This window comes from Equus caballus, chromosome 1, assembly GCF_041296265.1.
Source record: "Equus caballus isolate H_3958 breed thoroughbred chromosome 1, TB-T2T, whole genome shotgun sequence".
Taxonomy (NCBI): Eukaryota; Metazoa; Chordata; class Mammalia; order Perissodactyla; family Equidae; genus Equus; species Equus caballus.
The window spans coordinates 116,576,992-116,600,942 of record NC_091684.1 but is presented as its reverse complement, the minus strand read 5'-3'; the positions used below and the strand labels follow the sequence as shown (position 1 = coordinate 116,600,942).

The following is a 23,951-nucleotide window of genomic DNA, read 5'->3' as shown; positions in this document are numbered from 1 at the left end:
AGTGGCTGTGGCACTTGATTGCTAGGGCATCACGGTGAATTCAAAGATTACGGAGTGAGATGGCTTCTTCTGAGTGCTGAAGAGACCCTCCATCCCTCCAAAAAAAGATAAGCTTAGTGCCTTGAACTCTCAACTCAAGGCATAAGTAGAGAATCAGAAAGTTTCTACGGTGGCATTAAAGGAATTCTTATTTTATGAAGCTTATTCTATGGAGCTCATTCATGCCTAAGGCCTGAATGTACAGGCTGCAGAATCACATACCAGGGAAAGGTATATTTACGCTAAGTCTCTTATGCTAAGGTAAAGGTGCTGGTTGGGAAAGGGTGGGAATTTGAGACTCGAAATTGAAACTTATGCAGACACAAAGCTAAGAACTTTGAACCTCTAATATCTCTAAATGTTTCTTCACATCAGAAACAGTCCTTCTTACCTTGTAAGAAAACATTCCCTTACATAAAAATATTTCACTGACTTCATCTACGGTAGTTACCTAAAAATGAAATGCCAATTCTCTTCAGTACCCACCACTAACAATACTCACTACCTCTAGGGCCAAAAAGAGAGTAAAACCCCAGCACGATCAAGAGAGTTAATTGCAAGGGCTTCTCCTGGGAGAGAAAATGTACATGAAGAAGTTGTAGGATCTTGCCAAATTTTATCAGCAGGAACCTGGAGAGCAAGCATAGAAATGGATTCTAAGTACATGAGCCAGCGAGAATAAATCTAAGGTTGGATCAGGCTAACAAGGGTGCTTTACATAGGCCTCGTGATTTATTGTGTTAGCTTGAGCACCTGGAATGGTTAACATAAGTCTTGACTCATAGACGCCTACAGTCAATGAGACAGAGATGCTGGAACTGCCACTGCATAGTCTAGAGGGAGATCAAAGGCTTAGAGAAATGGGAACATTGAAGTGGATCCAATGTGGTGCAACCTGCTCAGCCACCCCCCAAAAACCACTGGAAGGGTCAGAAAGACATTCCCTTCACTAAGACATTAGAATATATATTGGTAAGGAAATACAAACTGGAAGTACCAAGCACACTTGATACTTAATATGACACATGCCTATGAGAGGTGACAGAGAAATCCAACTGGATTTTGGAGGAAAAATATATTTGGGTGGGGACTTTCTGTTCTGCCAAGATGGAGTAGCACCATTCCTCCCAGGTCCTTCCTCTTACAACTAAAATATCCTGGTCATAACACAACAAACAAGCATAGGAAGATTCTGAAAGATAGAATGAAGCTGGACAGCCTGGGGACCTGGGGACCTGGGGACCAGAGGAGCAACACAGCAGTGCTAAGTTCCCTAGGTTTCCTTATTGCTTTCCACATATCTCAGATAGGAGGCTGTGGAAGCCTTGAACCCAGGACCACCAACAGGCACAGACAAAAAAAAAAATCTCCAAGAAAAGCCTGTTCCTCTTAGCCAAAGAACTGGGAAAGAGAGATCTATAGAGACAGAAAGTAAATAAGTAGTTGCTTAGGGCTAAGTATGGGGGAATAGCGAGGTGTCAAAGGGCACAAGGTTTCTTTTAGGGTGAGAAAAATGTTCTAAAATTGATGTGGTGATGGTTGCACATATCTGTGAATACATTAAAAGCCACTGAATTGTATACTTTCAACAGGTGAATTGTACGTTATGTGGATTAACTCAATAAAGCTGTTACAAAAATAATAGTGCCGAAAGGAGAAACAGATAAATCCACAATTAGATCAGGGACTTCAATATCCCACTCTTAGCAACGGATAGAACCATTAGACAGAAAATCAGCAAAGGTCTGGAAGAAGGGAACAAGCCAATGAACTAAACAATCTCACTGACACACACAGAACACTCCACCCAACAACAGCAGAACACATTTTTTTCTTTTCAAATGCCCATGGACCATTCAACAAGATAGACTATATCCTGGGCTAAAACAAACCTCAACAGATTTGAAAGAATTGAAATTACACAGAGGATATGTTCGGTTTCATCTCTGACATAGAAAGAACCTAAATGTCATCACTTCTGTTCTTATAAGAACAAGCTGAACAAAGTGAAAATTGACAAGTTTTCTTCCACCCACCAGAGAACTGAGATTGTAGGGCCAAGTGCAACCCCAAATCTGGACAGACAGTGAATCCAGAGAGTCAGAGTCGAGATTTGCTTACCTGGACAGAAGATGCTAGAATTGCTGGAGGCTGAGTGTAGATTAGCTTGAGGGTGACATAGGCCTGGGGCTGCAATCTTAGGGTAGCCCCCACACAGAGGGTTATGGTGAAAAGCCAAAAATGATCCCCCTGCAGCTCAGTCAGGAGGAGAGAAAGAGTTGCTATTGTGCAACGTGTCCACAGCACGCTCTGAAACAAAGAACTGATCTCCAGGGGAAACCACTGTCAGAGCTGGAGACTTCAACACCGCCATTAAGTAATATATAGATCAAGAAAGCAGAAAATCAGACAGAATATAGTTGAACTCAACAACATCATTATCAACTGGACCTAATTCACATTTATAGACACTCCAACCAACAACAGAAATATACACATTCTTCTCAAGCTCACGTGTAACATTCACCAAGACAGAACACATAAAAGGACATAAAACCACACCATAAAAATTTAAAGGAAAAGAAATCATACAAACTATGTTCTCAGACCAAAACGGAATTAAATTAGAAATCAATAACAGAAAGATAGCTGCAAAATCCCCAAACATTTGGAAATTAAACAATTAAATTCTAAGTAATACACAGATGAAAGAACAGGTCTCCAGAGAAATTAAAATATTTTGAACTGAATGAAAATGAAATACAACTGATCAAAAAATTATGAGATGCAGCAAAAGCAGTACTACAGGGAAATTAATAGCACTAAACACATGTATTAGAAAAGAAGAAAGCTCTAAAATCAACAATCTACGCTTCTACCAGGAAGTTAGAGAATGAAGAGCAATTTAAGTCTAAAGCAAGTAAAAATCATAAAGCATGTTCTCTGTCCATAATGGAATCAAACTAGAAATCAGTAACAGAAAGACAACAGGAAAATCTCCAAACATGGAAATTAAACAACACAATTCTTTGACCTTCTTTGACCCGTGGGTCAAATGACTACTTTCTGAAGGGTTAAAGAGACAATCTCAAAGGATATAAAAAACTTACAAGAACTGAATGAAAATGAAAATACAATATATCAAAAATTTTGAGACACGGTAAAGCAGCACTGACAGAAATATGTATAGCAATAAATGTTATGTTAGAAAAGAAGAAAGGTCTCAAATTAACAATCTAAGCTTCTACCCTAAAAACCTAAAAAGAAAAAGCAAAATAAATCCAAAACAAGCAGAAGGAAGGAAATAATAAAGAAGAGACATCAATGAAGTTGTATACTTCACTAGGCTTAAGAAGATCAACAAATTGATAAATCTTTAGCAAGACTGACACAATAAAAAGAGACGACACAAATTAACATAAGAAACGGAACAGATGCTATCACTCAGATCCGGTAGCCATTAAAAAGACATAAGGGAATACTGTGAACAACTTCACACTCATAAATTTGGAAACTGAGAAGAAATAGATGAACTCCTTGAAACTACAAACTACCAAAACTCAACCAAGATGAAACAGCCAACCTGAACAGTCCTATAACTATCAAAGAAATTGAATCTGTAATTAGAAAAGAAATTTCTAGGTCCAGATGGTTTCACTGGAGAATTCTACCAAACATTTAAAGAAGAACTAAGGAATTTTTACAGTCTCTTTCAGAAAAACAGAAGAGAAGGAACACTTCCCAACTAACTTTATGAGGCCAGTACTACTCTGATTCTAAAGCCAGACAGAGTACAAACCCAGAAAACTACAGACCAATATCTCTCAGGAACATAGATACAAAAACCCCCAACAAAATATTAACAAATTAAATACAGAAATGTAGAAAAAGAACTATACATCATGATCAAGTGGGAGTTATTCTGGGAATGTAAGGCTGGTTCAATATTTGAAAATTGATGTCATCCACCATATCAACAGGTTAATGAAGAAAAATTTGTATATCAATGGACTCAGAAAAAGCACTGACAAAATACATCCATTCGTGATAAAAACTCTCAGTAAAGTAGGAACAGATGGCATTTTTCTCAATTTGATAATAAAATCTACAAAAAACCTATTGCTAACACCATACTTTACAGTGATGTCTACTTTCACCACCTTAGTTAACACAGCTCTGGAAGTTCTAATAATGCAGTAAGGCAAGAAAAAGAAATAAAAGGCATACAGATTGGAAGGGAAGAAATAAAACTATTTCTACTTTCAGATGGCATGACATGATTGTCTACACAGAAAATGCTAAGGAATCTACAGAAAATAGTCCTAGACTCTTAAGCAAGTGCAGCAAGGTTGCATATACAAAAATCAATCACATTTCTATATACTAACAATGAACACATAGAGATTGAAATTTAAAAATAAAATGTCATTTATAATCACACAAAGAAAGGGAAATACTTGGGTATAAACTTAACAAAACATTGAAGGATCTATATGCTGAAAATTATTAAATGCTAATGAAGGAAAGAAAAGAATACCTAAATGAATGGAGACAAATACTGTGCTCAGGCCTGGAACACTCAACAGAGTAGATGTCAATTCTCTCCAAATTCATCTACAGATTGAGCCTAATTCTTATCAAAATCCAGCATAAGGTTTTTTGGAGACAAAGATAAGCTTATTTTAAAATTTATATGGAAAAGCAGAGGCCCTAGAATAGTTAAAACAATCTTGAAAGAGAAGCGTAAACGTGTAAGTATCACTTTCCCTGATATTAAGGCGTACTGTATAAGCACAGTAATCAGGCCCGTTCGGGACTGACTGAGAGAGTGTCCCAGATCAACAGAACGGGACAGAGAATGCAGGAGAACATTTTCATGACCTCGGGGTGGGTAAAGATTTCTTAGGACACAAAAAGCACTAACTATAAAATTAAAGTGGATAAATCTGACTCAGTGAAAATTAAAACCTTCTGCTTTGCAAATTACACATAAAAAGTGAAAAGGCAAGTATCACTTTTGAGATTTTTCTTAACTCAGGAAATTATGCAAATTTAAAGTTATTAAATGTTTTGTATTACCTTATTTTTTTAAAAAAATTAAAGTTTAGAGCCTTAGTTCAGATAATTTGCCACATCTGAATGTACACATTTGTATAAATCACAACTGAAATGAAACTCAGACACAAAATGATCTTAAATGGTAAGTGCATTTTTGAGGATCAGCTAACTAAACTCAATTCTCTCTGTTTTTTTAAAGACAATTATGTTAAGTAAAAATCATTCATGGAAGTGATACATTTCATAACACAACCACTGAATTTTTAAAAATAAAGGTTCTAAGCAAAAGCATCGAACTCCATACAGATGTGAGATTTTTATTCATTGAAGCATAATGCCCACTGGATCATCACCAACTCCTTATGATGCTCAAGGGGGTAGGGTGGGTAACCTGGAGGTGTCATATTTGTGCTACAAAGAAATCCCAAGTCTGTGTACTTATTTACCTTTGGGAGATTCATGTGACAATATATTGTATCTGCTTGTTGCATTAATGATCTAAGTTGTTATAAGTACACTAACAAGTCTACTGCCTTAAGAATGGATTTGTGTTGTTTAGGTTCTTTAAAATTTCAGAACTGTGGCAGCAGAGACATGATAGGTTTAGGGGAGAAACTGTGAGCTAAGCAACAAACTCTACAGTTAGGAAAAAGATGCTGATAAATTCTACAAAGAACATCAGATATGACATTTGTTGCTTGAGAATCTCTAAGCACATTTATAGGCAAGGCAGAAAAAAGAGCATTTCCGTTTAGTTTTAAAATACAGAAATACCACTATTCTTAAAAAAAAAACAAATCACAATGTTGTTGGCACATATTAGAGCCCAGGAAAATCATAAGAAATGTGGTATTTTCTTTGCAAACGTGTTTCCTGATTAGAAACAAAAAGCATATCCTTGACTCATACAGAAATTCAAGCCAGAAGAAAAATAATATTTGTTAGAGTTGATCAGATGAAATTCCAAGCCTTTGTACATATTAACTTATGGGAGAAGCATCTGGTAGCATATTGTATCTGCTTGTTACATTTATAACAACGGAGACTCTCTCTCACGGGAAGATTGTGTGTGCAGAACTAGAGGCTTGAATATTATGTACTTCTTACTCTACTTGATTGGTCCCTGCCGAGACTGTTAGGAGTGAGATACATATGGGAAAGGAAGTACCAGGTGGTTTGGTCATAGCTGAATCCCAGTACCTAGTACAGAATCTGGCACATAGCAGATGGTCAATACATAATTGATGAGTGATACAATGAGGAAGAAACAGTTAAGAACAATTGAAGAATATTTTACCTGCGCAAAATTTCATAAGTCACCTTAAGAGGGTGCCAATGAATAGGCTTCTGCTGAAAGAAGAAAAAAAAAATCCCAAATACAAGTAAGCGAATAATGTCAGTATTACTAATATTAACTGGTTTCATAGCAGAAAGTAATACCCACAAAAAGCATAGGTAAGAAAACGCCATAAGTGATTTAACAATAATAGAATTAGATAGAAGAGATTATTTAAAAGTAAACTGCCAGTGAGTGGGAGAAGGAAGTATGAGGTGTTCTGAAAGACAAAGGGACAGTTCTGTAAGCCCTCTGACAACAGGTCTCTATCCCAAGGCAAAATTGTAACCCAGACATCTGGTCCTCCTATGTAATCACTCTGGCCTAAAAGACAAGAGAGAATTCCTGAAAGAACCAATCTCCGTAAACATGAGCTTGAAAGCAGCTGACTGAAGCCCCGGTGCCATCACCCACAGCAGTGCCCTGCCTGCAGTAGATGCTCACTGATGGCTGCTGACTGACTGGGCAAGTGAAGAAACGAGGGGATAAGTTCTTCTGAGACATCTGGAAGTAACTCTAAGGGCAATTTTTACAGAATGAGAAAAAAATCCTAAATTTCACATGGAACCACAAAAGATCCCAAATAGCTAAACAAAGCTTGAGAAAGAACAAAGCTGGAGGCATCACACTTCCTGATTTCAAAATATATTCAAATACAAAAGCTACAGTAATCAAAACAGTATGGTACTGGCATAAAGACAGATATACAGACCAACGGGACAGAACAGAGAGCCCAGAAAGAAAGCCACACATGCACAGTCAACTGATTTTCCATAAAGAAGCCAAGAATACACAATTGGAGAAGGACAGTCTCTTCAAAAAACAGCACTGGGAAAACTGGATATCCACAGGCAAAAGAACGAAATTGGACCCTATCCTAAACCATACACAAAAAATCAACTTAAAATGGATTATGGACTTAAAATAAGACCTGAAACTATAAAACTCCCAGAATAAAACATAGGAGAAAAGCTTCTTGACACTGGTATTGGCAATGATTTCTTGGATATGACACCAAAAACACAAGCAACCAAAGCAAAAATAAACAAATGGGATTATATCAAACTAAAAAGCTTCTATACAGCAAAGGAAACCATCAACAAAAGGAAAAGGCAACTTACGGAACGAGAGAAAACACTTGCAAGGGGTTTCCTTTGCAAATATTTGCAGGAAATATTTGATAAAGGGTTAATATCTGAAAAATATAAGGAACTCTTATAACTCAATAGGAAAAAAAACAAATAATCTGATTTAAAAATGGGTAATGGGGGTGGCGCAGAGGTTAAGTTCGCACATTCCGTTTCAGCAGCCGGGGTTTGCCAGTTCAGATCCTGGGTGTGGACCTACGCACTGCTTGCCAAGCCATGCTGTGGCAGGCGTCCCACATGTAAAGTAGAGGAAGATGGGCATGGATGTTAGCTCAGGGTCAGTCTTCCTCAGCAAAAAAGAGGAGGATTGGCAGCAGATGTTAGCTCAGGGCTAATTTTCCTCAAAAAAAAAAAGGGTAATGTACTTAGACATCTCACCAAAGAAGACAAACAAATGGTCAGTAGGTACATGAAAAGGTTTTCTACATCATTAATCATCAGCGAAATACAAATCAAAACCACAATGAGGTATCACCTCACACCTGTTAGGATGGCTATTATAAAAACAAAAAGAAACTAAAAAGACTAAAAATAACAAGTGTTGGCAAGGATGTAGAGAAATTAGAATCCTTGTACACTGCTGGTGGGAATGTGAAATGGTGCAATCACTATGGAAAACAGTATGGTGGTTCCTCAAAAAACTAAAAATAGAACTATCATATGATCCAGCAATTCCACTTCTGAGTATATATCCAAAAGAACTGAAATCAGGATCTCAAAGAGATACCTACGCCCCCCTGTTCGTTGCAGCATTATTCACAATATCCGAGATATGGAAACAACCTAAAAGTCCATCGACAGATGAACGGACAAAGAAAATATTCTATATACACACAATGGAATATTATTCAGCCTTAAGAACTAAGGATATCCTGCCATATGAAACAACATGGATGAACCTGGAAGACATTATGCTAAGTGAAATAAGCCAGTTACAGAAGGACAAATACTGCTTGATTCCACTTACATGAGATATCTAAAATAGTCAAACTCATAGAAGCAGAGAGTACAATGGTGGTTGCCGGGGTCTGGGGGAGGGAGAAATGGGAATTGTTGTTCAACAGGTATAGTTTCAAATTATGCAAGATGAGTAAGTTCTAGAGAGCTGCTGTACAATATAGTGCCTATAGTTAATATTGTATTGTGCACTTAAAAACTTGTTAAGACAGTAGATCTCATGTTTAAAGTTCTTACCACAATTTAAAAAAGAAAGAAATAGGGAGCACAAGTAATCAGACTCAATGGATCTTTAGCTAAGAAGTAAATGAAGAGATATTCTACTTTATCCTAAAATATTAACAAAAAATGGTCATTTCTAGTGGCAGTACTTTCATTTGATATGTTTTCCTTTTGCAGAATTGTACTTTCTAATTTTGCTTCGATGATAATGTATAAATTGAATAGATTTATTTTGCCCCTTCCAAAAAATAAAAATAAAAAAGAAACCACTGGTCTACTAATGTTTCAACAATTAAACATATTTTTAATTTCTAAAGCAATCTAGTTTGTTGTAAAAATTCAATACTACTCAAAGTAAACCACTGTTACTTTGGTGTGTGAGTCTTTGAGACTTTTCTATATATGTAAACAATTTAAACAATATTTATATTAAAAAAATACTACATATATATATATTCACCCCCACAACTGACAAAAATTGGATCACACTATGCAACCTGTTTAAGAACATTTTTAACTAAACTTAAAAAATTTTTACACAGGAATCTTTCTTTTTCTTTTTTAACCTGTATAGTTTACAGGTTAAAAAACAAAGGGTTTTTAAAAAATCCCTCTAGATATATTATTTTTTTCAAATTATTGTTTTGTGTATTTGTAAAAATACCTCCTCGCTGAAAACATTCAAACGATTCTATAGTATATAGAGTTGAAAATTAAAGTAGCCCCCGACTACCCTGTAACCCCACATTTCTCCCTCCCAAGACAACCACAGTTAAGAACTGGACCTACATCCTGCGGGACTTCTTAGCACAGACACACACATATATATATGTATCTGGTTCAGAATATTGGAGGTTATCTTTATTTTGTATTTATGAGTACCATTTCAAAATTTCTTCATGCTATATAGTGATCCGCTTAGTAGCTAACGGCAGCATAGTGTCTAAAACAGATTTGGAGCCAGCTTGCTGGGATTCAAATCCCAGCTCTGCTATGAGACACTGGCCTAGTTTCTAATCTTCCTGGGCCTCAGTTCCCTCCTCCCCCACCTCCTGTAATATGGAGATTACATCAGGTTGAACCACATGGAAGTGCTGAGGCCTATGATTCACATGATTCAATCTAATAACAGCACCTATCTTACAGTACCAAGAGAAGTAATACAGCTCAACTTCCAAGCTGGATCTCTTGACCCCTGAGGCCAGTGAGCTCTTTCCATTCTAGCCCAGGGCCTCATTGCACAAAAGCAGAGATGTCACCACACCAGCACCCGAGTGTACACTGTAGTATCCGTTCTGGCTAAAACTTAACCCAGCAATATGGGAAGAACCATTGGGATTCTGGGCCATTTGCAATTCTTGTCTCAAAATGCCCTCGTGATTTAAGTGAGATCTTTTGAATGTCCGTGATGGTTAATTTCATGTGTGAACTTGCCTAGGACATGGTGCCCAGTTGTTTGGTCAAACACTAGTCTAGATGTTGCTGTGAAGGTATTTTTTAGATGTGATTAACACTTAAATCAGTAGACTTTGAGTAAAGCAGATTACTCTCCATAATGTGGGTGGGCCTCATCCAATCAGTTTAAGGCCTTAAGCAGCAAAGAAGTAGGACTTCTTCTTAAGACAGCAACATAGAAACCCTGCCTGGGTTTCCAGTCTACTGCCCTGTGGAATTTAGACTCAAAACTGCAACATCAACTCTTTTCTGAATTTCCAGCCTGCCAGTCTGCCTACGGCTCTGGACTTGCTAGCTCTCACAATCACGTGAGCTAAATCCTTAAAATCCACCAGTCCCTCTCTACCTATACTTATACATATAAGTTCTGTTTCTCTGGAGAACCCTAAGTAATACAGATTCAGCTACTGGGAAGTGAGATGCTGCTGTAACAAACACTTAAAAATCTAGAAGTGGCTTTGAAATTGGCTAATGGGTAGGGGCTACAAGAGCTCTGAGGTGGACGGCAGAAAAAGCCTAGATTGCCTTGAAGACACTGCTGGCTGAATTACAGACATTAGAGGAGATCTGGTGAGGGCTCACAAAGGAAAGAAGAGAGTTATCGAAAAAGCTTCTCTTGTCTCAGACAACACATACTGTCATGAGGAGAAGGTTGCTAGAAATACGAATATTAAAGGTGTTTCTGGTGAGGTCTCAGACAAAAATGAGGATCGTGTTATTGGAAACTGGAAGAAAGATAATCCTTGTATAAAGCACGGAAGACTTGACCAAAGTGTGTTCCGCGGGATGGAAAGTAGAACTCGTAAGGCTGACCCCGGGTATTCAGCTGAGGAGAGTGTTGAAGGTATGGTCTGATTTCTCCTTGCCGCTTACAGTAAAATGTTGAGAGGAGGAAGATAAATTGAGGGGCTCGGTAGGCAAGAAGGAATCTGAACTTGAAGAACGGGAAATTTCTCAGCCTATCCATATTGTAAAAAATGAGAAAACATGCTCTGGAGAGTAACCAAGGGTGTGGCTGGATAATCATTCATAAACATAGTAGGCGTGTGACTTGTGGACCAATCCACGATTTCAGCAGAAGCCTTGTCAGCTCGGACTGAAGGGGACAGAGTTGGGACATGATCAGGAAAAGCTGTCGGCTTCTGGGGATTCTGCAGGTAGGAAATGGGCAATAGAGCCATCAAGAAAAGGGAAGAATGACCTGGGAGATGAGGCCACCTCCTCAATTCTAGGGAGGCAACTTCCTTGGTTTTAGAGGGCAGAGCCCCACCCAGGGCTGAAGGGGTGGGGCCACCACCCCCGTGGGCCTACAGGACAGAGCATCTAGCCAAAGAGGATTATTCTCAAATATTAAAATCTAATGGGATTATATACTGAATGCAGGGAAGTGGTCTGGTTTTATAGAATCACAGCTGGAGAGGAGTTTTGCCCTAGGACGAATTATACTGAGGTTTTACCCATACCTGATTTAAATGATATTTAAGATGAGGTTTTGACCTCATGAGTTGATGCTGGAATGAGTTAGGATTTTTGAGGTGTTGGGATGGGGTGAATTTATTTTGCATGTGAGAAGGACACGAATTTTTGGAGCCAGAGGGCAGATGGTTACAGGTTGAAGTATATCCCCCTAAATTCATACGTTGACGTCCTAACCTCCAATGTGGTGGTACTTGGAGATGAGCCTCTGGGAGATAATCAGGTTTAGATGAGGTCATGGGGATGGGGCCTGTATGATGGGATGAGCGTCCCTGTAAGAAGAGACACGAGAGAACTTGTGGTCGAGTGTGCTCATGTTCTCTCTGCCATGTGAGGCAGCAAGAAGGCAGCCATCTTCAAACCAGGAAGAGCCCTCACCACGAACTGAGCATGAGCAACCCTGATTTCAAACTTCACGTTTCAGAACTGTGAGAAAATAAATTTCTGCTGTTTAAGCCGCCCACTCTACAGCATCTTATTATGGAGGCCAGAGCAGAGTAATAGAGTGATAGAGTGATCTTCTTTGGAAACAGGACCATTGCAGGTGAAATCAGTTAAGTTAGGAAGAGGTCATTACGGCCATAACGCAATATCACTGGTGTCCTTATAAGGAGGGGAAATTTGGACACAGAGACAGACACACACAGAGAGAAGATGGTGTGAAGAGATGAAGGAAAAAGGCGGCCACCTACAAGACAAGGAGACGGGCCTGGACAGACTCTCCCTCCCAGCCCTCAGAAAAACCAATGCTGCCAACATCTTGATTTCAGACTCCCAGCCTCAGAGCTGTGAGACAGCAGATTTCTGTTGTTTAAGGCCCCAGTTTTGTGGTATTTTGTTGCAGCATGCCTAGCAAACGAAGACAACATCCCTGAAAAACCTTGGGTAGCCCAGTTCATAGAACCAGGGAAATGTGGAACTTGGGAGACAAGCCAGACACATACTGTCACACTAATAAGTAATCCTCCAGGTTAATGTTCTCTGTTTTAATAAATGAACAATAAGTTTTGGGAAGGAAAACTTGCTCTGCCTATAATGTGTAAAAGTCATGAATATACTAGCCATTCTTCTCTGCCACAGATATTTGAAGGTTTGGGTATTTATTGTTTTTGCAAAATACTGTAATTTCTTTTTACCTCACTCTGTATGAAATTTAGGTTGGAACTAACACTTGTATGGAACTTTGTATTTTAGAAGAGTATTCAACATGTTCTTTTAAAATAATGCCAGATGTCCACATTAATTTAGATATTGGCTGATACAATGTATTGTTTTATGATAAGCAATGTAAACTAAATCGAATATATTAGAAAGCTTAAAAATATTATCCAGGCCTTTTAGAGTTTCTGATATTAAAAACGTTAATTTTATTTTCAGCAATAAGCTGCTGAGATTCAAATATTTGGTTTTCAGTCACAAAAGAAAGCACTTTAAAGACTATGGTAGAAACTGAAGTCAATGCTTTTAATATAATCTCCATAGCAACACGGGAAGGAGCAAAGTCTGGTGGGCAAAATGAAAGCCACAAACTCTCATTTTCAGACCCTACCATTAACTCCCCACAGAAAGCCATGTTTATATCTTGACATTTCATCTTTGCTATAAACACAGCCACTTCTGGCTTTTGCTCAACAAAAAGACATTGCTTAAGTCCTATGTATTGAATGAATACTTTTATATTTATGTTCTGAAACAATATAAGATTATTCACACTGAATTTCTAGGTTGTGGCAGAGAAATAAGTTGCAGTAAATGCAAATATTGAATACGTTCCCCAAATTTTGTACAAAGATAACACAAAAATGACTTCATTTGAAAGATCTACTTTATTTTCAGAAATTGCCATGATAAAAAGAAAGTTTATCTTTTTAAATAGGTATTTGGAATTTTATGAGCTACTAACAGAGCATCCTGACTATACTGAATTGTTGTCGTTTTCATATTTTCAGTAAGGAAACGTCTTCTATAGGAAACTGTATAATAACAATGCATGAGGATTTTACTATAGTTTAATGAATTAGTTAAGATTTTCCTATGATATCTCACTAATATGAAGATTATTTGCTAAAAATATACACAAAAAGAAGAAATTTAAAAAAGGCTTTGAGGGCTGGCCTGGTGGCATAGTGGTTAAATTCACATGCTCCACTTCAGTGGCCTGGGGTTCTTGAGTTTGGATCCAAGGCGTGGACCTACACACCACTTCTCAAGCCCCGCTGTGGTGGCATCCCATATACAAAATAGAGGAAGACTGGCAACAGATGTTAGGTCAGGGCCAATCTTTCTCACCAAAAAAAAAAAAAAAAGAGCCCTGAGCTATAAAAATAGATTTAACATAAATATTATTACATGACAGGCACCATCCTGGGCTCTTTACATGAATAGTCTCATTTAATCCTCACAATGACCTTATTAAATAGATATTATTATGCTCATTTTATTGATGAAAAGACGAAGCTCAGAGATGTTTAGTAATTTGCCCAAGGTCTACAAGTGGAGGAGTCAGAATCAGGGCCTGTGCACTTGACCCCTATGCACTACTGCCTCTCATAAATGTGTCTATTTCATTTGTTAATTTTATTCATGTTGTAATACACTCAGACGCTGACTCAGTCCTTGTAACTCTCATTTAAATGGAATTCCGCTAAATGTGTTCATCTGATCACACAGGATTAGAAGCAGCAAATGAGAAAGGCTGGGAGGAGGGCTTCTGTGAGCAGGCACAGTAAAGCAGGAAACATTAAAAATATAGAAAGTTGAAACAGGAACTGAAAGTATAGCAAAATAGGATTATTCAGGGTAAGAAAAAGATAAATGCAGTTTTGGAAGGGAGTGGGTAGAGAGTTGGAGAGGTAACGACCAAGTGTTGAGCACCCGCTATGTGCCAGGTGTTTGCCTCCATTGCCTGCTAATCCTCACTCAGGCACCCCCAGCAGGCTGCTCTAGCCCCTGCTGCAGCCCAGGGAGGCTCAGCGCCCTGCCCACACTAGCTCTTGTTCTATAAATGTGATTACAAAGGAAACGCTTCTTGGCACTGAAGAGGGGTAACAAGTTATCTGGAAAATTTACTAACCTAAAATACCACAGTTGATGGATAAGTAAGGTATTATAGTACTTTTTTTCAACTTTGACAAATGTGAAGTTAGAAAATCCTAAATTTAGAAAATCTATAAGCTAAGGTTGTGCCAATGGGGGATTTTTCATTTGATGTCCTACTTTAAATTTTGTCTCGTATTCTTTTTTTAAACTACCAGTATGGTGGTTTTTACTTAGTGAACATTCTTAGCAAATTCAAGGCATTGCACCAAGAAATAGAGAGTGGCAAGAGAACGTCATTTGGAAGGGTTAGAAATTCCAAACAGAAACACACACACAGTCCAGCCACACACTTTTAGTTAGCAACGCCAATTAAATAGAGGGTTGGGTTCGTCCCATTATGTAACAAATATTTTGTTCTTACATTCCTTATTGCCTAAAGACTATTGTGAATAGGGGAACAGCAGGAAAACACTCCTGCAAAGAATGAGGGAGTCTAAATAATATATACAATAAAACTGTTGTGTATATGACCAAAAAAGTAATATAGGGAAGTCCACTTTTCTTGTGATGCTGAAAATGTGCATTTGTTTCATTAGCTGTATCTCAGGAAGCACTCTATGTCCCTTTACAGCTGCTGACTTAACAGGACTTCCGTGCACGTCCTCTGCCCCTCCCTGTACTCCCCCCCGCCCTGTGTAAGCCCTCGTGCCCACTTCGGCATGATTACCCCTGGTGCAGCCCTGCCATCGGCGTCTCTCTCAAGGGAAAGAGCTTGGGGTAGACAATTGTAAACATGGGCTCGCTACACCGGTGACAGTGCCCCAGGGGGCAGTGCAGCAGCTCCAGGAGACTTCTGGGTAAGGAGATTGGAGACAGAAAGTTCAAATCTGGAACACAAGAGAAAATCATGCGTGAATGAAACATCATATTTCCTTAAACTAGGCTTCTTAAAATATTTCTCTCTGTTACCAAGTAAGTTCAGTTAGTTAAAAGTACTGCACGTTGAAAATTCTGTTATCCGATAGGCAGTGAATAAAAATGTAACCATTTGGAAAAGAAAGCTGTTTTTTACATTTTTGATAGTAAGAGAAAACCCAAATCTACTCTTTTAAGGATAACGGGAAGCTGTCCTGAGGTAAAGGAAGGAAAGAATAAGACCAAATATTACTTAAGAGCAAAGATCAAAAAGGCATTAATTTACCCAGAGAGGGTTTGTAAACTTCTAAAAGAGACAGAGAAGGACTGGCTGGGACAGAAGACTAAAACTGACTTTCATTAAGTTCTTTCTAAATCTATTGGGCGGTTAGTATCACTCAGGCTAAAGTTTCTATTTACTGAAAAGAATGAAAACGGAAAACAAAGAAATAAAAGAAAATGAAAAATAATGAAACCAAGCTTTTCCTGGTCTCACTCCCATGAGCTGTCATTAATAAAAAACAGGATGCTTCCTTCCCAGCTTAGCTGAGCTACACAAAAGAAACACTTAGAGCAAAACATCCCAGGGGCCCAGGCAATCTTGAGCACAAACGTACACTGGGTTGCTACTGAAGGTAAACATCCAGTGGAGAGACAAATGGTCATAAGGAGGGGAAACTTAAAAATCATTGACTCATCTTTGGGAAGGAAATACAAGTTAACTTACCATCTTTGATACCCATCCAGACTTATCAATAAATATTTAGAAAAACGTAATTTACTCATAGGTGAACAATTATAATTTTCTGTTTAGTTTTAAAAAACTTAACTTTGTACTAGACATTCCTTGAAGGTTAATGTTAGACATTTCTGTATGCAACTTTTTTTTTAAAGCAAAGACAAAACATTTAGTAGTTTTAAAAACACTTAAAATGTATTTTTATTATTAATATTGCCTAGTGCTTTCTTAAAGCATCTCAGATATTCACTCCACAACACCTATGAAATCTACACACCACCAAATCCTTTCCAAACCAAGAGCTGGCAGGCTGTGGGAATACTGCCCAAAGCTCCTGATACTGCTTCCCCTCGGGGACATACATTTCTCAGACACGAGGAGGCTGCAAGGCAAACCTGCTCTGCTGAGAGAGGAATCCAACTTTGCTTTAAGGATAAGATCTTGGTGAATTTCTTCCTACTGAAGAAAGTGCCTCTGCCAGCCTTCTCACTTCCACCAAATAAACGTTGCCAAACACCAATTCCCTTCATTTAAACCACATAGTTTAACTTTTAACCTCTGTCCTTTGTGACTGAAGACCATATTTTAATGAATGCTTCTCTGTGTCTGTAGGGAGAGCTGAAAGGATCAGTGTTGATAAAATATTAAAAATTTTTTCCTTATTAAAAAAAAGTCCCATTGCACAACAGTGAATGTACTTAATGCCACTGAACGGAACCCTTAAAAATGGTTAAAATGGTAAATTTTATGTTATGTACATTTTACTACAATAAAAAAAATGAACACCAAGATAGGCAGCATAAAACACAATTTCTAAGTCCACGGAATAAGGGGCAGAAAAAAACAAGAAAAGTCCTATGTACCCTTTAGGAAACTGTGGTAGGTGTGATGCAGACTCCTCATGGCCAGCTCTTGCAGAGGCAGGACGCGATCCTTCTCTGTCCCGATGGCCTTCACCTCGGCAGGGAGGAAAACAGTTAGTTGCCCTGATGAAAAGGAAAGCAGCTTCACCTCGGAAACTTGAATGGGAGCACCACAGCTGCAGAAAGACACATGTTCACAGCAGTATCAGCAGAAAGGAAAAGAATATATGTGCCAATAAAAACGTGTTCATCAAAATATACATTTACAACCTTAAGACACTGCTGAACTGCCAGAATTCTTTTCAAAGTGAACAGATGCTATCCCGGGTTCCTTAGTAAAACCTGGCACAAAAACCTAAACTCATCAGTTGGAACTGACCTAAATCACTGCTGAGGTCCAGGCACTTCCAGGAAGAGCAAACTTTGAAGGAACTTTCGTTCATAGGATCTACACAATTTGCTTTGTAAGCTCTATTTATCCTTATTACCCCTTCCAGGTTGACGTTTATCGAAATTTTCAAAATTAAAAGGAAAAAAGAGCACTGTGTTAAGTTGTAGTACCTTGCTTTAATAGAATTTTTGTGTGGAAAAAACCCCTACAAAGCAAACAGATTTTTAATGGTAAAAGATAACTTTATTGGCTCCTTCCATAAACTTGTGGGGAAAATATTCTTGGCAAAGCCCATGAATAAGCCAAGTCACACCCTATTCCCTGCAGCCACTCATAAGCAGAGGCAGAGTCGTCCTTGTTCCTTCAGCTGCAGGGTTACCAGGCCTCAGGAGTCCCACCAATCTCTCTGTACCGCCTGTTTGAGACCACCAGGTGACCTAAATGCCTCAACACTTCTCTTCTCTCATGACAAACAGGGGCCAACAAACCGTGGCTCTCTGGACACAACATGAGATAATCTTTCTCACCTCAACTAGAAACAAGCATTGAAGGAGAGGGCACTGGACTGGAAGCCAGAAGCCCTTGGCTCGTTTGCTCATTAGAAGTTGCTTCATTTGCTCACCCCTTCTATCAGAAAACGTTTCCAGAGCATCTACTATATGGCAGTCAGTCAAGATACTTAAATTAAAAAAAACAAGATGACTCCTTTCCCTTGGAAAATGTAATAATTACAATCTAATTGGTCTAATGTTGCATCAGAGAAGGAGTGACTGACTCTGTCCAGAGAACTGGGGAAGATTTTACAGAGGAGACAATATCTGACCTATAACACAACTAACTTCATTCAATCAATTTCTCCATCTGGCTCAAGGAAAAGAATCTCAGAGGGCCACCCTGGGCCCCCCTACTAGGCAAAATCCATACCCCAAAGGGAACCGCTATTCCAAATTCTAACATTATAGTTCGGTTTTGCCTTTTTCAACAGCAAGAAATATTCTGTATCTGACTCCTTTTGTCAACATTACATTTCTGGGATTCATCCATGTTGCTGTGTGTACTGTAGTTTATTCATTTTCATTGCTATGTAGTAACTGATAAACACTTGGGCTATTTCCAGTATGGGTCTATTATGAACATTTTTGTGTATATTATTTGACACATATGAGCATACAATTCTGCTAGATAGATATGTAAGATCAGAATTGGGCTTATTATAGTGAAAACAGGCAGACAATAAAGAGATAAATAAATAATAAAATAAAGTGAGAGCTGTACCACTGTAGATAGCATAATCAAAGAAAGTCTTTCTGAGGAGGTGACACTTAAGCAGAGATCTGATCGAAGAGAAGAGTTGACTTAGGGAAGAGGGACTCAGCCATAGTCTGATAGGCACCCTAAATTGAAAACAAAGAACTAAGAGTTCAGGGAGTCCAAAGCAGCTAGAGTTCACAGGACAGAGAAGCTCAAAGGAGGGAGAGGCACAGAGAGAGGACTCTGGAGATCTGTAGAAGGTCTTCCTTGAGTATTCAGATGAGTAGTGACCAACATACGCATGTGAGGAAGCTACCGGAGGCTGGAGAAAGAACCAGCTGAAAAGATTAAAGGTAATAGTGCCCAGCACACACACAGTGTTGAAAATAATGCCTGTTCTTATCAGTCAGATTTGAACCTCATAGTTCAAGGGGCATTGAAAAGAGTGCACAGAAGCATCTTACGTCAGCGTGGGGAATAGTCAGCACTAGACTGAACACCATTCCATTCACACCTAATAAATCCTAAAAGCCATATCAAACTGTTTCCAATTAACCTGATTGTGTCCCAGAACATACAGCAAGAATAGTTACATGAATACAAAAATATCCACCAATCAACATGGTAAAATTCACACTGTATAGCACCCAGTCAAAAATTATCAGGCTCTCCAATAAGCAGGAAAATATGACCTATAATGAGAAGGAAAATCACACAACTGAAACCAATCAAGAACTGCTAGATGTTAGAACTGGAAGAAAACATCATTATAATAATTACAATTACTGCATAGAAGGATATGTTACATTCATAGTTGTTGCCTAAGAAGCTAGAAATAAGAGAGCAAATTAAACCCTAAGTAAACAGAAGAAAAGAAATAATAAAAACCATCAAGAAAATCAATGATGTAGAAACAAGGAAGAAGACAGAGAAAAATCAACGAAAACAAAAGCTGGATCTTTGAGAAGATTGATAAAATTGATAAATCTCTGACAAGACTAATCAGAGAGAAGACACAATTTACCAATATCAGGAATGAGAAAGGAGACATTTGCCCAGTTTCTACAGGCAATAAAAAGGTAATAAGCAACTTTATGCCAATACAAAGTCCTTGAAGGACAAAAACTACCAAAGCTCACTCAAGAAACAGAAAGTTGAACAGCCTATATTTACTAAAGGAGTTGAATTTGTACTTAAAAGGTTGAAATACTTCCCAACTCATTCTATGAAGCCAGCGTTATCTTGATACCTAAACTAGACACACACTATACAAGAGACACAAAAACCAGTATCACTCATGAACATAGTTGGAAAAAGTCTAAACAAAATTTTAGCAAATCAAATTCAACAATGTATAAAGTCAGTATGACCATATGAGGTTTATCTTACTCATCAAGATTCCATTAACATTAGGAAACCAATGTAAATCACTACAGTGGTCCCCCCTTATTCATCGTTTCACTTTCCACAGTTTCAGTTAGCTGTGATCAATCATGGTCCAAAAAGATTAAATGGAAAATTCCAGAAATAAAAAAGTCATAAGTTTTAAACTGCATGCAATTCTGAGTAGCATGATGAAATCTCATGCCATCCCACTCTGTCCCATTTGGGACATGAATCATCCCTTTGTCCAGTGTAACCTCACTGTAATGCTCCTTGCCCATCACTTAGTAGCCCTCTTGGTTACCAGGTAGACTATTGTGGTATCACAGTGCTTGTGTTCAAGTAACCCTTATTTTACTTAATAATGGCCCCAAGTGCAAGAGTAGTGATGCTGGCAATTAGGACATGCCAAGAGAAGCCCTAAAGTGTTTCCTTTAAGTGAAAAAGTAAAAGTTCTTGACTTAATAAGGAAAGAAAAAAATTGTATGCTGAGGTTGCCAAGGTCTATGGTAACTTTTATTATAGCATATTGTCATAATTGTTCTATTTTATTAGTAGTTATTGTTGAACCTTTTTTTTTTTTTTAAAGATTGGCACCTCAGCTACCAACTGTTGACAATCTTCTTTTTTTTTTTCCTCCTTCTTCTTCTCCCCAAAGCCCCCAATACATAGTTTATATTTTACCTGTGAGTGCCTCTGGTTGTGGCATGTGGGATGCCACCTCAGCGTGGCCTGATGAGTGGTGCCATGTCCATGCCCAGGATCTGAACTGGCGAAAACATGGGCCGCCGAAGCGGAGTGTGTGAACTTAACCACTCAGTCACGGGGCTGGCCCCTGGACACATATTCTTAATTGTTTAAAACTTTTGTGTGCATTGTAAGATATTTAGCATCCCACCATATGTCAGCGGAGACTCCAGGCATTTAAAAAGCCAACTCCCCCCTGCCCCCACCAACTTATACACATTTCCAAATACCCTTGGGTGGAGAACTATTCCTGGTTGAGAATCACTGACCTAGAGAATAGATACAAATAGAAAAGAGTTTTGAGTCCTGAGCCCAGTATTTAATGATTAGGAAAATGAGGACGAACCAGTAGAGAAGACTGAGAAGGGGTGGACAGTGGCAGAGGAGGGGAACCAAGAGAGAGTAGTGTTCTGGAAGCCAGGTGAAGGCGTTTCAAGAAAGAGAAAATGATCAATTGTGTCAAATGTTGGACAGATCAAGAAAGACAAGAACTGAGAAGTGAATTTGGCAATATGGAAGTCATGGGTGATTCTGAAAATGGCAGTTTTAGTGTAGAATTGGGGATCAATGCCTAACTGGAACAGGAAGAAGTGAAGATAGTAAATATAGACTTCTCTTTCAAAGAATTTTTCTCTGAAGAAGAGTAGGAAAATGGAGAAGAAGGTGGAGAACAAAAACAAAAAGTTAAGTGAAAAATGCATGTCATAGAAGAATATACAGCATGATCCATTTACATAAAGTTAAAGAAAAGACAAAACTTGACAATATCATATGGGGATGTATTCACATATATTAAAAGCACAACTAAGTGCAAAAGAATGATAAATACAAAATTCAGAAGAGTGGCTAAGCTTGGAGAAGACAGAGGGGCATACAATTGGAGAGGGGCATACAGGGGCTTCAAAATTATTGGTAATGTTCTTTTTGTAAGCTAATGAGATTTACACTTATGGGCAGGGTCAAAAAATGGAAGCCTTCTAGCCAAATTTCAAGAATGACTCTCTTACTTTAGTTGATGCAAAAGGAAGAGAACTTAAGCAGAAAGGTGCCTTACGGATGCATGTGGCCTTACCATTTCCTTGCAGATTCTGACTCTTAGGCAATGCTGCCTTTATTAAAATGAGCCATGGCTACTCCTACCTACAGGCCAAACTGGGTCTGGAATTTCTCACATCCTGTTATTTGAAATACAAATTTTATTCATCTTCAAATCTAATTCCTTTATAAAGTGTTCCCTGATACCCTCTCTTACCAATGATCCATCACAATGTTTTAAGTTTCTATCACACATTTTCTACCTATATTATAGGCATTTTTCTGTTGTTAACTCATCTAATGTGTTCATTTTTCTTTTCTATCTAGCAGTTTCTATATCAATACCCAAGCAGATCCAAATACAGATTAGTTTGGTTGAGACTTCACACATAGGAAAAAAATGTTTGAAAGAGAAAGGATAAAAAGGAAATGGCAAAAAGAATACTTAGTCATCCACATAGCGCCAAAAAGGAAATAATTCTGGGGTAGCTTGCAGGGGTTCATTCTAAGTCTTAGGACCAGGAGACGTACCTAGAGACCTGAGCACCACAAATGTCTATAGTTGGTTATCTAAGAGGATGACCACATTTAAGAAAATGATTATTTAGGAAAATGACAGTAATCTATCAAATGAGATTTTGGAAAATGTCTTATTTATAGATGAAATTAAATATATCTTGAGTCATGTGTGTATTGGGGGCACTATGAAGAGGCACAATATAGGCCAGCTAAGTCTGTTAAGAGAATGACAGACAAGCCACAGACTGGTAGAAAATATCTGCAAATCACATATCTGATGAAAGACATGTATTCAGAATATATAAAGAATTCTCAAACCTCAATAATAAAAAAAATCCAATTTTTAAAAAATGGGTGAAAGATTGGACCACACTTTACCAAAGAAGACGCATGGATGGCAAAATAAGCATGTGAAAAGATGGTCAACATCAAAAGTCAGAGAAATGCAAATTAAAATGAGATATCATTACCTACTCACTAGAATGTCTGAAAAAAAACCTGACGAGACTCTTATAAGTTGCTGATGGAAACACAACATAGCACAGCCATGCTGGAAAACAGTCTGACAGTTTTTTTAGAAAGTTAGACATAACTTATCATATGACCCAGCAAAGGCGTTCTTAGGTATTTGCCCAAGTGAAATGAAAATTTATGTTTACACAAAACCCCATATATGAATATTTACAGCAGCCTGTACAATTTTATTTGTATGACATTCTGGAAAAGGTAAAATATAGGTACACAAAACAGACCACTGTTTCCAGGGGCTGGGGTGGGAGGGGAGAGGTTCATTTCAAAGGGACGCGGGGGACATTTTTGGGGTGAATGAACCGTTCTATACCTTGATTATAGTTGTGGCTGCATGACTATGCATTTGTCAAAATTCACAGAAATGTACACTAAAAAGGGTGAATATTACTGAATGTAAATTATACTTGAATAAAACAAAAACAAACAAACAGTATCACAGTGCTGAAGCATGGCCCTGGAGCCCTCTGCTCATCATTAGCCTTCAGTTGCTGGATTCTGGGGAGATCTTGGGGGAGAGGTAGACCTGGCAGTTGGGGAACTCAGGGGCCTTAGCCCAACAGCTGTTCACCAACTTGTGTAGAAACACTACAAGACTGTCAATAACCTAATAGCTGGTATGGATGCAGGAGTGCAGACCAGCTGCAGAGTGCCTTGTCAAATGGTAACAACATTTATATGAAGTTTTTCTCAACATATTTCTTTGACTTGTTACTTTGCCTTTATCCCTCTTAGTTTCAAAACCTCTGTTGACCCCATGTAATCACATAAACATGAGATATGCAGCAGCTCGACTGTGATTTTGTCTGAGTATTTCTATGGGTTAGAACGATACTACCCTTATGAACCG

At 38.3% G+C, this 23,951-nt stretch overlaps 1 protein-coding gene across 14 annotated transcripts in view; it reads right to left on the bottom strand.

The window, feature by feature from the left end:
* The window catches only part of LRRC28 (leucine rich repeat containing 28), a 157,035-nt gene that overhangs the window by 5,498 nt on the left and 127,586 nt on the right, over positions 1 to 23,951 (bottom strand). For 10 of the 14 annotated variants that reach the window (XM_023651263.2, XM_023651278.2, XM_070267898.1 and 7 more), the window contains 2 exons: positions 17,248 to 17,423; positions 15,458 to 15,617 (listed from right to left, as the gene is read on the bottom strand). In XM_023651263.2, the coding sequence (XP_023507031.2) occupies positions 15,458 to 15,617; positions 17,248 to 17,423 (336 nt within the window). The remainder of the gene's footprint in view (positions 1 to 15,457; positions 15,618 to 17,247; positions 17,424 to 23,951) is intronic. The other 4 variants (XM_070267965.1, XM_070267956.1, XM_023651274.2 and 1 more) reach the window with 1 other exon arrangement.